The sequence below is a fragment of the Muscardinus avellanarius genome, assembly GCF_963383645.1.
Source record: "Muscardinus avellanarius genome assembly, chromosome: 8".
Lineage (NCBI taxonomy): Eukaryota > Metazoa > Chordata > Mammalia > Rodentia > Gliridae > Muscardinus > Muscardinus avellanarius.
In genome coordinates, this window is record NC_137794.1 from 37,120,153 (window position 1) to 37,137,437 (window position 17,285).

Genomic DNA, 17,285 nt, shown 5'->3' on the forward strand with positions numbered 1-17,285 from the left:
AATCTATGTAACACCAGATAGAAGGTGATTTACAGCAGGGCATGGTGGCTCACGTTTATAATCCCAGCATTTGGGAGGCGCGGAGGATCCCGTACAGCCTCAGCTACTTAGCAAGGCCCTTCGCAACTCAGTGAGACCCTGTTTCAAAAATACTAAAAAATAGGGCTGGGGGTGTAGCTCGGAGGTACAATGCCACTGGGTTCCATCCCCAGTACTGCAAAAAAAAAAGGGGGGGTTTTACAAACCATACATATAAGAGAATGGAGACAGTTTTGTGGTCTGTGGAGAACAATGCTTATTCAATAACCACAAACTTCCAGGGACAGCTATTAGGCTCCTTCAGTGTGTGTTCCTTGAACACATCATTTTGGAAAGCATGTGCCCCCTGCCGTCAGCCTTCTCCTGCATTTGCAGTGACTTCTCCTAGGCGTCTATGTCACTGTAACAGGTGATTTGGTAAGAAAACAGACGTTTGTGGACACTTGGGTAAGATGGCATTGGGGTGCTGGAGCTAGGCTAGCAGATGCCCTCCAGAAGGTTAATGAGATAAGGGTTCCTCCAGTTGGCCCTTAAGCAGAGATTATACCTGAGGGGAAGATAAGCAGATTATTCGAGAAACAGACACTGCTGCATGTTCTTCACAAATTAGCACCCTCATAAAGGCAAACCAAGAAGGTTATCATCACTCAGCCGGCACGAGTATTTCATTTTCTTTCATATTTCTGCAATTTTGTTTTTAAATGAGATTTGGGGTGGTTTTGAAATTTCCATAACTACCGATGCACAAAAGCCAGAATGTATCTGGAAAGTAGAAGGATTATTTTTGTTCTTTGGATTTTCCTCCAAGTTCAAGAAACCAAAGGTAAGTTATTTAAAGTTTTGTTTGTTTTTCAGATCATTTATGCATAAAATCTTTCTATAGATGTGAACGCTCACAATCACCAAAGTTACTACTGTATCTTAGAGGGTAAACAGGTAGCAGGTTCTGAATAAAGACTTGATTAACTGGCTGGTTGGCTAAATGACTGATTATCAGAAATGATAGTTTGATGATTTCATATTTACTATACAGTCTTGAGTATAATTTATGTTAACAAAATAGAAAAGATGAATGCATTCTATTTGCTGTTATTAAACATTTCATGCAAATTCATATCATTAATATTAATAACATTAATAGGTTGCATTTATCCACCTAAGCTCAACATACAAAATCTAAAATTGAAATTAATTTTAAGATGTTTATGGTCAGTCCAAAATGAGTTTCTTACCTTCTCATGACTATGTCGTGAATTGCTCCCCCTCAGAAGATAGCGGTGTGCTCCTTCAGAGCCTAGGACACCAGCTTAGAACCTTACTTGCTTTTGAAGTCATCTGAATTGAGGAACTAGGAAGGACAGGTTCTTTTGGCAAGACTTCAACTGAATTTTAAATGAAGGCAAGTCACAAACAGACTTACTTATGAGAAATAATGTACTTTATTTTTTTTTAAAAAATATTGAGGCAAGTTTGATTACTTTAAAGAATAAACCTAATCATTATAACAAAATCATTTAAAAAAGTTTGAAGTCAATAATGTTAGGTTCTGGAGCTGGGAGTGATGGTGCACGCTTGTAATCCCAGCATTTGGGAGGCTGAGACTGGAGGATTGCGGTTTGCAGACACCCTCAGCTACTTAGGCCCTCCGCAACTCAGTGAGACTGTTGTTTTTTTTTTTTTTATTCATTTATTTATTTATTTATTTATTTATTTATTTATTTATTTTGTACTGGGGTTCCTGGAAGCCCTTCTACCTCTGGGCTACACTCCCGGACCTATTTTTATACTTTTTAAATTTGGAAGCAGGGTCTCTTAAGACAGCGTGGCTGGCTTCGAACCTGCGTGGTCCTCCTGTCTCCACCTCCCAAGAGCGGGGATTACAAGTGTGCGCCACCACTCCTGGCAAGACTCTGTTTTAAAATAAAGAATAAAAAATAGGGCAGGGGATGTAGCTCGGAGGTCGAATGCCTCCGTGTTCCATCCCCAGACCGAAGAAATAAAATAATAATAATAATAATAATAATAATAATAATAATGATGATGATGATGTTAGGTTCTTCTTTAAGAATGACATTAAAATGTTCAGATAAAGATATTTTAATTAAAGTATTTGTTTGGAAATGTTCACAGAAAATAAAGTAGTTAGTGTGCTTGTAAGTCAAGTAATTGCAGTTCTATAAGTGATTTTATATGTAATTTCTCAGTAGTTGCATTTGGAAGATGAACGGTGAACATTTTTTTCTGGAAAAGATTTTATTGATGTTTCCTTCATATCTTGTTACCTATAAATGATAGTGGATGAAGCAATTTTCTAATTATCAAATATATGTGTAAAATGCTTTTAGTAAGTATAAGCACACATAATTTTAGTTACCAAATATATATGTGCTTATACTTATTAAAAGCATTTTAATTAAAAAGAATGATAGTACTTCAGTATATTATGAGCTTAATCTGATGAAGCAAAGAAATTTGTTTCATAAATTTGGCCAGGAAAAATCAGTTTTAGGTTTGTCTGTTTGTTTGATTGATTATGTTAATTAATTAATTTTTTTATTTGCATATATTACATATCAGTCATTACACACAATTACAAATAGCATAATTATATGTAGCAGGTTAAATAAAAATAAACTCACCAAAAAACAATTTATTATATGCAAACTTCTATGAAACAATGTGTCCTGATTGCATAATAAAAACTACTAATGTGTTACTAGTTTTTGACTTTTTATTTGATAAGAACCTAAGGTCTGTGATGACTGTTACTCTTCAAGCTGTGAGGTCTAACACTAATTAGAGTTTATGTACCTCAGCCAGATTGATTTCTTATTTGTGACTAATTAACCATCATGATTATATTTACATAAAAACTAGAGAGAGAAAAAAAGAGTTTAGTTCAATACAACTATCTGTTAAGCATAACAATTGACTGTTATGCTAAACCCAACTGTTTCTTTATTAATAAAGATGTAGATTTAAAAAATCAAAGAGATATTTTGAAAATCGCCCATTTCCATCCAGTATTTCCATCCAAGCCCAAACAACACTGGCAGCTTCCTGTTTCCTCCACCTTTTTTCTTTCTTTTAAATGTCCTTCTACTGATGTACTAGAGTCTCACGTCATGCTGTGAGTCTCAGGGACACACATGCACACAGGACTTGGGGACGTTCCCCTGGCTCTCTTCCCATCGCGCCCTCACTTCCCAATACAGGATGTGTTTCTAGGGACTTATTTAACTTCTACATAATTGTCATTCTGCAACATACTGACAGTTTTCTTTCAAAATTTTTTAGTTTTATTCTATCATATGGATTTCTACATCGCTATCTCGTTTTGACAAGCATCATTTGACTGGCTACATACTATTCCTTTCAGTAGCTATATCAGGATTTGCTTTACCCTAATACTCAACAAAAGAGAACTAATTGTTTCTAATTGTTTTGTTATTATGGATAAGATTGAATAAATAACTTTGTGCATAAGTCTCTTAGTATTTAAGAATAAATACTCAATATTTTAGAATAAATTAACAAAGAAAAATTACTGAGTTAAAGCAATATAAACACTTTTATGGCATTTGATTCACAATTACAAATTGCTCCTAGACGTTTTTCTATTCCCTTCAGTGATTTTTCCCAATTTGTTTCCACAGAGTGCTTAGCATGTATCCAATACTGTGCTGGACACAGAAAATGAGATTCAAACACATACCAGTGTTCTGAAAGGTTTCCTTTAAGCTTTGTAGATTCTTATTTTTTATTTATTTTATTTTTTATTTTTATTTTTATGTGGATCATATAAAAAATGGCATACATTCAGACAGTGCTTGGTGCCCTCACCCCTCCCACTTCTCCTTCCCCCTCCCAACAATGAGTGTCCAGGTTGGCCATGCTATATTCATACTTTTACACATATTCAAATGTAGCTCTTCCATTAATCAACCTCAGCCTTCTTCCTCCCCTACCCTTCCTTTCTGGCTTTGCTGAGACTTCCCTTCCATTATCTGGAGTCCCTCTGGTATCCCCACTGCTCCCTAATTTGGGCATTTTAGAGAAAACATACGTCCCTTCTCTTTCTGTTCCCGGCTAATCTCACCTAACATAATATTCTCCAGGTCTTTCCATCTTCTTGAGAATGACAGGATTTTGTTCTTCTTTATAGCTGAGTAGAATTCCATTGTGTGTATTTCCCATAATTTTGCAATCCATTCATCTGTTGACGGAGACCTAGATTGGTTTCATATTTTGACTATAGATTCTAACTATAGCTTTTCCATAGATGCACAAAGTTGATATCACTTTGATTTCAAAACATTTATTAAATAAAATTGTTTTAGTACAATAAGAGATAGTTCAAGCTGGACATGGTGGCTCGTGCTTGTAATTCCAGTGAGACCCCCTGTTTCAAAATAAAGAATAAAAAGTAGGGCTGAGGGTGTCGCTCAGAGGTAGAATATCCCTGGGCTTCATCCAGTACTGTGAAAAAAAGAAGAAAGAAAAGAAAGAAAGAAAGAAAGAAAGAAAGAAAGAAAGAAAGAAAGAAAGAAAGAAAGAAAGAAAGGAGGGTGGGAGGGAGGGAGGGAGGGAGGGAGGGAGGAAGGAAGGAAGGAAGGAAGGAAGGAAGGAAGGAAGGAAGGAAGGAAGGAAGGAAGGAAGAGTTCAAAGTTTAATAATAAAACAGTGACTTTGCAGACACCAAGGCTCCTCCGCCTGGGCCTCGCAGGGGCGCCAGTGCGGTCTGCGTGGCACAGCTTTGTGCTCTCACTTTCCGTCTCACACGATCCCATTTTGTTGCTGTGACATTCAATGTGTGGGGGAGAGAGAAGAGAGGAAACCCACCCCACCACTGGCAAGTCCTAAAGTGGAAATGGTGTTTATCTTCGCCTGTTCCTTTTGCGTGAAATGTGGTTATACTAAATGAAGCCTTTAAATACATTATTATTAGTTCACCAAGGTAGGATCGTTACTTTAGTCACTGAAAATGTCAGGAAATTTGCATTTGAAGATACTCCACTTCTTGCTAAGCCTGTACTTTGGGGATACACTCTCATTTCATAAATTACCCAGGACAGTATTTTCCCTCATTGTGGCTCCATTACCAGAGAACATGACTCCATTTGTATGCCTGGCCGAGCTGCCCAAGGGGACCACGTTGACTTTGCAGCTCCTGGGACTTGGTCATCTGTGCTACCATCGCACAGCAACATAATTCCAGTTTCACGGTGGGCTTTTGTTGTTGCTGCTGCTCAACTGTATCTGGGATGTTATTGAAATCAAAGCTGTATAAATTGAATATGCTCTTGTTGGAGTGAACACACTGTGGCAACACACCTGAAACTATTTATCAGGTTGTATACTTGCTTTGAAAATAAAAGCCACTGCTGCCTGGCAGCCCTTCTGTTTGTGTCACCGATCACACTGGAGGACCGCTGTATGTGTAAGCTAATTAGACACGGCTGACATCATCTCCTACTTTCTTGGCCATTTCTGTCAATCATGAGGGTGCAGCCACCTTGAGCATCAACTCTAGCATGCTAATTACCTCTGGAAATTCAGATCCTCTGTACCTGGACACCGCAATCATTTTTACAGATACTGTGCTGTTTTCAAATAGTCCGTCTAAGGCCACAAAGTTTGCTCTTGCCAACAGTTTCTGGGTGTATATTATCATTCAAAATATATTTTGGAATGACCATAATAAAAGTGCTGACTTCATCAACACACTGTGAAATATCACTGAAGTCTCTATCCACACCATCTCTTCCTTTAACCTTTTTGTTGTTGATGAATCAAGGATTCAACCCCAGGGCATTCTACCGCTGAGCTATACCCCCAGCCCTATTTCATTTTGAAACAGGCTCCCACTAAGTTGCTGTGGGCCTTGCTAAGTTTCTGAGACTGGCCTCAGACCCCTGATCCTCTTGTCCCAGCCTCCCAAGCACTGGGATTACAGGCATGCATTACGATACCCAGCTCCACACCACTTCTTATTGCTTAAGGGTAGGGAAAACACTTCTGCGTTTGGGCAACCCTTAGAATAATGCAAAGCAGTTTGTTGAAAGGAAAAAAAGCTTGTAACCAAAATATGAGTTTTAACCTCCCCAAGTGGACAGTTTCCAGCAACCCTGGAGCCTGAGCTCACTGACCTAGGAGAGCTTTTCAACCGAGGCTGGGATTTCAGCCTCACAAAACAAAAGAACCAAGCCAAATGGAACCATTCTAATGAGAGCAGAGAGAGTGCTCTTTGCTCTGGGTCCAAGGTACCCTGCATGCCAAAGCTCGTTTCACAATGAGTTGATGTGGTTGACCGGCATAACCACGGGAACGAGAATTCGTGTATGGAAATGCTGCGTCGGGCTCGGGACCGCGGTGTGCACCGCTATGATTATTTATTGGCAGTGTTCTCCCACTACTGCACCTCTCTCCCTGCCTAGTGGATGTAGGGAGAATATGAAAGAGCTATGGAATCGCAGTGCTGCTTCTAAGCCTGTGGTCGTATTCAGGAGATAAATATGTTCCCATTTACATTCATTCTCGAGGAGACAGTGTCTCTCTGCGCCTTTGCAAAGCCACCTTAATTCATTCTCCCACGCCTTTCTTCATCCAAGCATCTTGAGTATCTTCACCACAGCCAGCATCTATTTTCATAATTGCCCCCAGGAGAAGGGTTAAAGGAAGCCAAGCCAGAAGGAATTTTGCAGAAATGCATCAGGACCTCAAATTAATGAAATGTTTCGGGAAGACTCTAAATCCACACCGAAAATAGCATGTATAGGGCTAATTTGTCTGTCTTAAGATTTCTACTACATTTACAAATTTGCAAAAGTTATATTTAATTAAGCTGAACTGTGAAACACAATGGCACTATTTTTAACCCATTGTATTCAGATCAGTTCGATCTAATTGAAATACTTTTCAGACAGTAATCGTGTTAATACATTTCAATAATCACTTAGCTTAATATATTTTTCTTATACAACTCAAACTAATTTTACCTAATCTTGCATCTTAATATTCCCCTGGGTGGTAGAGAATGTACACATTTGTACTTGGGAACCTAGGACAGAAAGTGTTGAGTAATAACAAGACAACCTAAAGGAGGAGAAAGGAGGGGGGAAGAGGAAAATCTCTAAAACACCCAATGTACTTAAACATATCGAAGTCAACCACTAAGCCGAGCAAGGGAGGGAGGGAAGGGGTGGGAATTGGGTAGGGGTTAAATCAGTGATGTGTGCATGTCTCTACACACAAGCTTTTTACCCCAATATGATGTATGAATATAATGCACCAATAAAAATTTTTTTTAATTTCTTTTTTTAAAAGGCCGTCCAGGCTTTGATGTGCTAGACATTAATCCCAGACCCCAGAGTCAACTCCTGAACCACTCCCAGCAGTCTTTTTGTTAGTGCAGTCGGAACCTCACTCCTTGACCTTCTCCCATCTACTCTGTTAGTCCCTCCTGGAAAAACTTTCCTTCCTCTCTGTCTGCTCTCATTCCTGAGCTGCCAACTAACTGTTAGTGGAGAAACCCAAAGAAAGTGCTTCCATGAAATAAACCAATACACTACTACTTTATCGGGGCCCCACAAACTATTTATCCTAGCACTGTACCATCTCTGATTCCTTGAGAGCCCCTCAGCCTGATTCCCAAGCCTTGCCCTCACCCAGAGCTTACACGTGATCTCCTGTTCACAGAGGCAGTGACTGCCGGTGCTCACAGCCAAGGCCTGAGGCTTGCACCCAGCTTCATGCTGCACAGAACAGCTGTCACTCACCATGCGACCTGAGCAAACTCTCAACCATGTTGCTCTTCTTAGGGTTTCCTCATCTGTAAAACAGATCAGGATAGCAAGGTTGAGCTCAAAGGACTGAAGCTTCTAGTAAGGCAGCTGCTGGAACAATGGTCAATGAATGCTGACTCCTAAAGTGGCTATGAGTGCCTACCACCCTTACTATTATCACCTTTTTTTGTCTTTTTTAATTGAAAGTGTTTAATTGCAGAAATCTGGCCACAGTTCAAGCTGTGGGGCAGGAGGCGGGGAAAGGGGTGGAGCTGGGCCAGGGAAGGGGGTAAAGCTCCTCAGAGCTGCGAGAGGATGTTGGGGGCCAGGCTGCAGGTGGGCCCATGCCGTCAGGTTCCACATTCAAGGCCTTCACTATCCCATCCTTTATCACCATGGAGAACCTCTTGAGCCGTTGATTTCCAAAGAGAGGCACCAAGGAATCATCGAGCAACAAATCTCTCCTTCCCAAAGGCCCCCGTGGGGTCAGCCAGGAGCTGGACCTTGGCCTCCACCTTGTGGGCTCGTCCCCACTCACCAACCACAAAGACATCGTTCACGCTCAAGCACGCCACCACCTGCACGCCCTTGGCCTTCAGACCCTCAACCTGCTCCACATAGCCGGGCAGGTGTGTCTTGGAACAGCCAGGAGTAAACGCCCCAGGTACTCCAAACAGCACACCCTTCTTGCCTTTGAACAGCTCCGCCGGGTCCACCTTGTTCCCAGGCTGACCTTCAAACACCTGCACCGACGGGATGGCATCTCCCACCCAGAGGGGCAGGAGTCAGGCCATCGCTAGCTTCCTGGAGCCAGAACAGGTGTGTGTGGTGTGGGGAGAGGCAGAGAAGTCTCTAAAACCTTCATTTGATTTGTCTCTCTTTTCTACTTAAGTGTTTCTCTGAATCGATCCAAACTTTTTTCCTCCTCTTTTGTTTCAGAGAGCATGAAATGATGTCCTTTCTTTGTGAATGTTATTTCTATCTACATATGCTCTCAGCTACGCTTACCACCAGTCCCCACGAGGCTTCCCCTGCCAGTCTCCTTCTCCACTGGCTTTATTTCCCACACTAAAAGCTTTCATGTAACAGTTCCCAGCACTGGTAAAACCACCAGGGCTGTGACTCTAGCTTTGAAGATTCTGATCTCAGGGGTATGGGATAGGATCCAAGATGTAATAATTATTTAAATGACCCAAGTGCTGGAAAGATATCAATGCGAATTATCATTTTATGGACTATCAGGGATTTTAAAAATATTTTTAGTAAATATACCATATATATTTGCTATCCATTATATATCACCTTCTCCTGCTTGATAAAAATTTTAAAAAGAAAAAGAAAGAAAAGAACTTCAAAATCTTTCCCAATACCTTCATAACAAACCCTATATGGGATAATCAAAGGATATATATTCAAAGAAACTGAAATCACCATGACCTACCATCCCATGTTTATTGCAGCCCTATTCACAATAGCCAAAATATGGAAACAAACTATCAGTAGATGAATTGATGAAGAAAACATGGTATATGTGCTCGGTTAAGTATTATTTGGCGGAAGGAAGTCTTGTCATTTGCAACCACATGGATTAACCTGGAAAACATTGTTAAGTGAAATAATTCTGTCACAGAGAGACAAATATCACACGCTCTGTGTGAGATCTAAAAATGCTGAAATCATAGAAGTATCAAGAATGGTGGCTACTAGAGGCTGGTGTGGTTGAGGGATGAAGATACAGGAAGGTGTTGGTCAAAGCTACTACAAGGTTTCAGTTAGCTATCAGGAATACATTTGGGAAATATTGTACAATACAATTGCTATAGTTAACAATATATTCTATTCTTGAAATAGAGAATAGATGTAAACTATTCTCACCACATAACTATGTGACATAATGCATATGTTAATCAGCTATATTTAGTAATTCTATAATATACATGTACTTCGAAATATAATAATACAATTTTATTGTATAATAAATACAATTTTTCTGTCAGCTTAAAATAATAAAAAATTAAAAATAACAGGGCCAGGCATGGTGGTGCATACCTGTAATCTCAGTATTTGAGAAGCTGAGACAGCAGGATCACAGGTTCAAGGCCAGCCTCTGAAACTTAGCAAGATTATCAGCAACCTAGCAAGACCCTGTTTCAAAACAAAAAATAAAAAGGGCTGGGAGTATAGCTTGAAGGTAGAATAACCCTAGACTCAATTTCCAGTACCACAAATAACAATAATAAGAAGAATTTTTAAAATAAAGCCCAGTAATTTCATTTGAGCTCTAGCTGGTCTCTACCTTCCTTTACACCTTATTTGTACTGACTTCTTTTTCCCATGTACTTAGCATGGGAAATGATGTACTATCCCGTGTATTTAGCATGGGAAATGATGTACTATCAACTCTATTCATCATTGATAATCAGCCTGAATGCTATTGGGAACAAAAATATTTATTTCATAATAGATATGTAATAACATACAAATAAAATTTTGAATAATTATTTCATGATTCACTAAAGGAAATAACTGGAAGTTTCCTTAATTCCTATGATCCTGTTTTGCATCACTTATTGCCAAATATTTTAATTCTCAGGCCACAGAGTGGGGTTGGCATGGTATTAGTTTATTGGCAACTGGATGTAGAAGGACAGGTGGAAAATCAAGTTATAGAAACTTCTATGTTCTTCTCTTGATCATACAAAGAACAGGGTGCTTAAAGTCCATACCGTTTTCTGATATAGCATTGGATGGAGTATTCAGCAAATCTGCCTAATTTGTTGATCCATATTTAGAATGTTAAGCATGGTATATATTTAATTGTCTTTGCTCTTTGGGAAAATAATTTCAGGTATATAATCAGTAATCTACTAATACAGAGGGAGGACCAGGATAGAATGAATCACAAACAAGTGGCAATATTTACATTAAGACCACAGCCCCTCAGTCTTTTTAGGAAGATTTGAGAAGTCTGTGCAAGATTAAATTATTATTTCTGAAAACTTTCAATCATTGATTCACCCTGAAATGTGATCCATTTTGTCTGTGTGAGCTCTGTTCTTCAAATGGAGACTTTTGTCCTGTAGAAATTCCAGTAAGCTTTGTTTCTGTTTCCACTAATTCATTTATTAAGACACTGGAGCATTTTCCCCTAGGAAAATGCAATGGGCTTGCTAAGTGCTTCTGTCTATGCCTGTTGCTTTTGTGGCGATGCTACCGTGAAAGCCTCACTGTCCTGCTTCTATTGTCTATCATTGTCAACTATTATGTGTAGGGTAAATCTATATTATATTCCTGTAGAGACAGAAAGATAGATAGATAGATAGATAGATAGATAGATAGATGATAGATAAAAGCTTTCCTCTGAAAGAGATAGTTTGGTGAGAAGTGGTTCAAACAGGTTGGTAAATACTGTATCTGCTTGAATATATAACTAAGAAAGAAACTGGTTCATGGGTAAAGCTAGGTCTGAAATAGAAACTTTGTCAATAGCCTATGAATGGAGGCCGGTTTTGTATAGAAAAAAAAAAAAAGAATAATAAACTCCTCAGCAACTCAACAAGAAAATGACATAAACTATAATGGTGTCCAGATGCCAGTCAACATAGAGGCCACAGGGTCATCCGCTTACTACCTACAGTGGAAAAGATACTGTTGACTAAAGGGCTAAACTTCACAATAACTAGTAGACATGCTTACACAAGCCAGTCCTAATGTTTAAACAATAAGTAAAGGATCAAAAGCCCAGTATTTCAGAGCTGCCACTCCCATCCTTGATCAGATTTGACTTTTTTCCTGGGATAAAGTATTGTTTACATTCAGCGTATGGACTGATTTATATTTTAATTTTCTTCCTACATATTTGAATATTTGAATTTTCCAAATGTGTCATAGCTACCCTGTTTTGCAGAATGTAGATCAGCTCCAGAAGAGAGTGGCTAAAGGAAAAAGAATCCACAACTAAAACCTTCAGTGTTGACCGTTTTCCCTTTTCTTAACCTGCCCTGCCCAGAAACAGGTATCTTCTTTCCTGTTCACCTAAATATTTCCCACTGGACAGGCCTTTCCTGAGAACCTCCCAGTTCAAGGGGAGCCCATTCTTCCATACATACATATACATATACATACATACATACATACATACATACATACATATTATAGAATACTTCCACATGCATTTTTTGTTTATCCACTTATTTCACAAATTGTGCATATTTGTCACATACAAAACACTGCTAAGCAAGCACATACTAAGCAAGCACCAAGGTAAATTAGAGGGGGAAGGCCAGAAATATAACACAGACCCTCAAGGTATTTGTAGTTAAAAGGGGAAACTCATATATTTACAAATTATTGTACAGAAGAAAGCATACACTACAATATCATGATAGTTCCATAATATTTGTTCGCCTAGTTTACTGCTTAATAGTGGGGCTTGACACGTGGTAGGCAATTAGTGAGTACCAGTGCATTAGTAAATGCCGCAGAGATATGAGGAACACGAGAGAAATGAATTAATTCTGTATCTGGCTACTTCGCTCAATTTGTTTATCAGCTCTGAAAGTCTTCTAGTTGAGTTCTTTTTTTTATCTTATAAATATAAGATCACGTCATCTGTAAATAGAGATGATTTTACCTCTTTCCCTATTTGTATCCCTTTAACTTCATTCTCGTGCCTAATTACTTTTGCTAGAATTACCTACATTAAATAGGAGTAATGACACTGAACATCTTTGTCTTTTCCTAAATTTAGAGGAAAAACTTTCATTTTTTCCCCATTCAGTATGATGTTGGCTTTGGGTTTGTCATATATTGCCTTTATTCTAAGTGTGAGATCTGAGAAAGCTTAGAAGAGGAAGTAACTCTTCAGCAGGTCCTTAATGGAAAAGGAGGAGCCCATCAGATGGAAGGAAGAGGAGGAGCCTTTGGTGTGAAGGAGTAGACAAACATGAGCCCTGCAGTGTGGAAGACCCTGAAAGGCAGGCACACTTGTGTCTGAGGTCCAGGGGCAGTGGATGAAAGGACACGCTTTGTGAGCCGCAGGAAGTGAATGGCTGGCTTCTCGGGTAGGCCTCGCTCATACTGAGTTGCCCAACACTCACATAAGAGCCGCCCATGTCTAGCTCCTCCAATGTCACAGAAACTCTCTGAGGGAGGTTACAATTATTCTCCATTTCTTGGGTATGAAAATTCAGCATGTACGTGGTGCTCTAAGGGGATCCAAGTTATACAGCTAGTAAATGAAAGAGCCAGTGATACTTTCGAAATATTTCAAATGTTGAGTAACATTATATGATTTGTGTCGCTACTGCCTCTTTCTTTCACAATGAATAATAAAGTTAAATTTGAAAAGTAAACAGCATGAATATTTTAGTTATTTCTCTATTATTAGAAGTTCTAAATATTCTGGCTACTAATTTCATTTTCTCCTTTTCTTTATTCAGTGATAGCACTAGTTCCCCCAAACTACTGGCTTAAGAGTTGTTTTTATGGCCTTTAGCCCACAATTTAAAATAGTACAATTGCATATTATTCTCAAGTGCATAATATGCCTATATTTCTGGTATTGTATTACTGTAGGGTAAGTGGCTTAGGGGGGTATTTGTTAGTTTTTTTTCTGAGGCTGCTTGCCTTTCTTTTCTCTTTGAAACTTTGAACTTTATTCAGAGACCATTGTAGATGGCAGTCAATTCGTCAACATGCCAAGTTACACTCATGTTTTGTCATCCTCTTAGAGAAATAGATGGCAGTCAATTCGTCAACATGCCAAGTTACACTCATGTTTTGTCATCCTCTTAGAGAAATATCATCTGCCTCAAAATATTTTTAGTCTTCTAGTAAACATGTTTTCATTTTATAGCAGATCTTCCAACTACAAATTTATCCTCATTAAACTTGTACCTATATTTTCCAAATACTTATGGAAGCTCTTGAAAGCGCACCCAAAGAATCTTCAAAAACCAGGAGTGGTGGTGTGTGCTTGTAACCCCAGCATTTGGGAGGCTAAGACAGGAGGATCATGGTTTGCAGACAGCCTCGGCTACTTAGTGAGGCCCTTTGCAAATCAATGAGACCCTGTTTAAAAATAAAGATTAAAAAATAGCGCTGGGATTGTAGCTTAGAGGTAGAATACCCCTGGGTTTCATCCCCAGTATCAAAAAAAAAACAACAACTCAGTTCAATATCAACATTACCATTTACATAGTATTAAAGAATAGCATCTGATCTGGTCAAATTGCCTATCAAAGAATGTTTTCATTAGTGCCTATAAATATCTATTCTTTTACCATGTTTCAACATTTTCTTTCTTGTCTCTCTCTCTCTCTCTCTCTCTCTCTCTCTCTCTCTCTCTCTCTCTGTTGAAATCCTTGAGAAAGGTATAAACAGACTTTGTCATTGTGGCCTGTCCTATAAATATTCTTGGACTTGGGTTTACCCTAATTTCAGACACCCTGCCCATCTCTTCTCTAGCACTGACAGGGCAGGGCCACAGATGAAAGTTTCTGATCCCACCCCAAGTTATAGTATAAACACAAGGAGTCCCCTGTATTTGGCATTAAGTAACAGAGGAAGAAATGGCTGAGATGTCTGGTGGTCACGTGATAGAAGAAACCAGAGAAAGGTGGAGGGTGAGCCTCTGGTAGAGAATGACCTGGAGTAGGGAAAATATAAGGAACCGTTTACAGAAGGATCTATAAGTTGGTCTTTGCTATTCTAAAGGGTGTATACAGGAAGAACAAGTGCAAAAATTGCTAAAAGGCAATTTTCAGCTCAAAGGAAAGAACTAATGAAAATATTTTTAAAATGTAGCAGGGTGTTTCCTAAAGGAAAAAGGCAGCCATTTGTAGAATATTCCTTCTTGGATCTCCCCCAGCAAGGAAATATTTAAAACTGGATAACCATATAATATTTTCCAAACAAGGAGACATTTGAGAATGAAAGGATAACAGCCATGAACCAGGGTACTGGTTGCAAAATTCACATGCTACCTTAATTCACCCTAGACCACCAGCTGTGTAGGGCAAATGTGTGACCTTCTCGCCTCCTGCACCAGCCCTGGTAGAATGCAATTTAAAGACCCATATCAAACAGGAGCCACGAGAGGGAGCCTAGATAGGAGCAAAGGGTGGAAATCAAAGGGATATACTACCTGGGGAAAATTCCAGGACAGGATGGTGTGTAAAATTCCATGGTACAGTAAATATCCTTCCTAAACCCAGTTATCCAGAAAGCTCTATAGAGCATAACATAAAAATCTAAGAATAGAACCAACTGCAAAGGATCAAAGATTTGGGGTTCACAAAATAGAAAACTGAACCAGTATAATACCAGAACTCCTCACATTGCCGATACCCCAAAAAGAATGTGTAGGGAAAATGGGAAACAGCTTCCCTAAGTGTACTATAACAGATAGGCCTAGAATTATCTGATATACACTTCTTCTGCTCTAAGTGGCGATTAAGATATAATGGCAAAAAGTTAATTTTACTATTACAATATGACCGTAACCTATAGTGTTTGAAAGGGCTATTAAATTAATGTTCATAAACAGAAATGTGCATTTACTAACTGCAGGAGGCACCGACAGCTGAGTGCCCTGCTCCTGTCCCCCTCTCGCACTTCATCCCCATCTGCAGCCAATTTGCCTCAGGAGAGACTGACTCCACCTCCACAGTAGGAATGAGCCTGAGCCATGGTGAGGGCAATCTCAGCCCTCTCCCCTGCTGCACTCAGCTCAGGCCCAGAGCATTGGCATTTCTCTTGGCAGCTGTTCTCGATCCAGATACATGGCCTAAGTCAGCCAGACTTGATTAAAAAGCCACTTTTTATATCAGCAAGGGCAACGAGTTGCTGCAGTCAGGGCGAGCGACCATCAGAGGAACACGGTGGAAGGTGGCCTGTGGCCAAGGTCACCAGGTGAGGGGCAGAACCTGAGGAAGAGCAGTAGGTCTAAGCCAGGGCAATTTTCACCAGGCTCCTTACGTGTGGCTTCCCTCCCACTGTGGAAATAACTTCCTTGTTGTGTAAGCCACTTTGAGATGGATTATCTCGACTACAGCTGGAAGCATCTTTATAGATTCATAAAACAGTGGTTGTCAAACCTGTCTGCATATTGAAATTACCTAAAGATCTTCAAAAATTACAGATGCCTGTGCTCTACCCGGGAATTATGATTTATTGGTCTAGCGTGTGTCTGAGTGAGCCAATTAATCTCTAAACTTCCTTCCTTCCTCGTTATTCTTTCCTAAGAATTTACCACTCTGCCCAAGAGCCTCTGAGCTTCCTGAAAGTGGCAGAGGGATCTATGTCTCCAGTAAGGCTATCTTTACCCTGATGATGAAGGAGGGACCATCACACTGTGACAGGGTTGATTGCTCTCCCGCTCACCTGCTTGCATTTCTGTTTGACTGTCTTATGCCACATTTCAGAAGCACGTTGTAGTCTCTCATCACAGTGCGGCTCATGGTGATGGTGACTTAACATGCACACAGCACCTGGTGAGCTTTCCCCAGCTCCCTCCCCACTCCCTCCCTTCTCCATACAGGACATTGAGATCGACATTGGTATCCTCTCGTCTGTACACAATGTCGGTGGAAGTGATCCCTTCATTGAACTTCCCTCTCCTGCCCAGCCCTTTCTCCTAGACCACCTCCCTGGCTCCACTGGAGTTTTCCCTCCCTTATCTAGAGTCGTTCTTGTATCTCTATTACTCCCTAGTATCCTCATATGAGAAAGAACATATGACCCTTTACTTTCTGTAACTGACTGAGCTCACTCAACATAATCTCCTCCAGGTCCTTCCATTTTCCTACAAATGACATATTTTTCCTTTATTGCTGAGTAGAATTCTATATACACACAATAGAATTCTACTCAGCAATAAAGATATATGTGTGTATATATATATATATATATATATATATATATATATATATAATTTTGTAATCCATTCACCTGTTAAGAACCTTCTCTAGTAAAATGGTAATGGTAATACATACCTCTATAAACCACATGCTCAGAGTCTCAAGGAACCAGAGTGAGTACCCAACTGCTCAGTGCTTCCTTTCTTCACTGCTAGAATGGGTGAGAGTAAAGAGATGAAGAGAGAGAAAAGGAATTGGGGCCTGACTACACTGTTATCATGCTCTGCCTCCTGTAAGCCTCGGTATCCTACTGCATGGGAAACTGAAAATAAGAATTATAATATATTTCATCTAAATAGTAAAGCTTTTATGAGAATGATACAAAATAAAGATATAAAATTTCAAAATAAAAAAATGCTCAAGGATGCAAGCTATTATAGTAAGGGGTCCAGAAAGTTTAAAATGAAGTCTAGTACTAACTCTAACAGACACAGCTGTGCCAGCATGATGAAACTGCTTAGTCAATTACATTATCTACCAAACCCTCTCTTTGCCCTCTTCTCCAGCCCTCATCCTCCTTCATAACACAGCAAGTGTGCTC

At 39.5% G+C, this 17,285-nt stretch overlaps 1 protein-coding gene and 1 pseudogene across 2 annotated transcripts in view; one reads left to right on the plus strand and one right to left on the minus strand.

The window, feature by feature from the left end:
- Positions 1-795: 795 nt before the first annotated feature.
- Positions 796-17,285, plus strand: part of IMPG1 (interphotoreceptor matrix proteoglycan 1) — a gene marked incomplete at both ends in the record, with an annotated part of 162,788 nt that continues 146,298 nt past the window's right edge. Inside the window, one exon of the mRNA XM_080700082.1 lies at positions 796-862. Coding sequence (XP_080556208.1) covers positions 796-862 — 67 coding nt within the window. The remainder of the gene's footprint in view (positions 863-17,285) is intronic.
- LOC308265958 (peroxiredoxin-5, mitochondrial-like) lies at positions 8,123-8,596 on the minus strand (annotated as a pseudogene). Its single transcript has one exon. The product of its transcript is annotated as a peroxiredoxin-5, mitochondrial-like (transcript).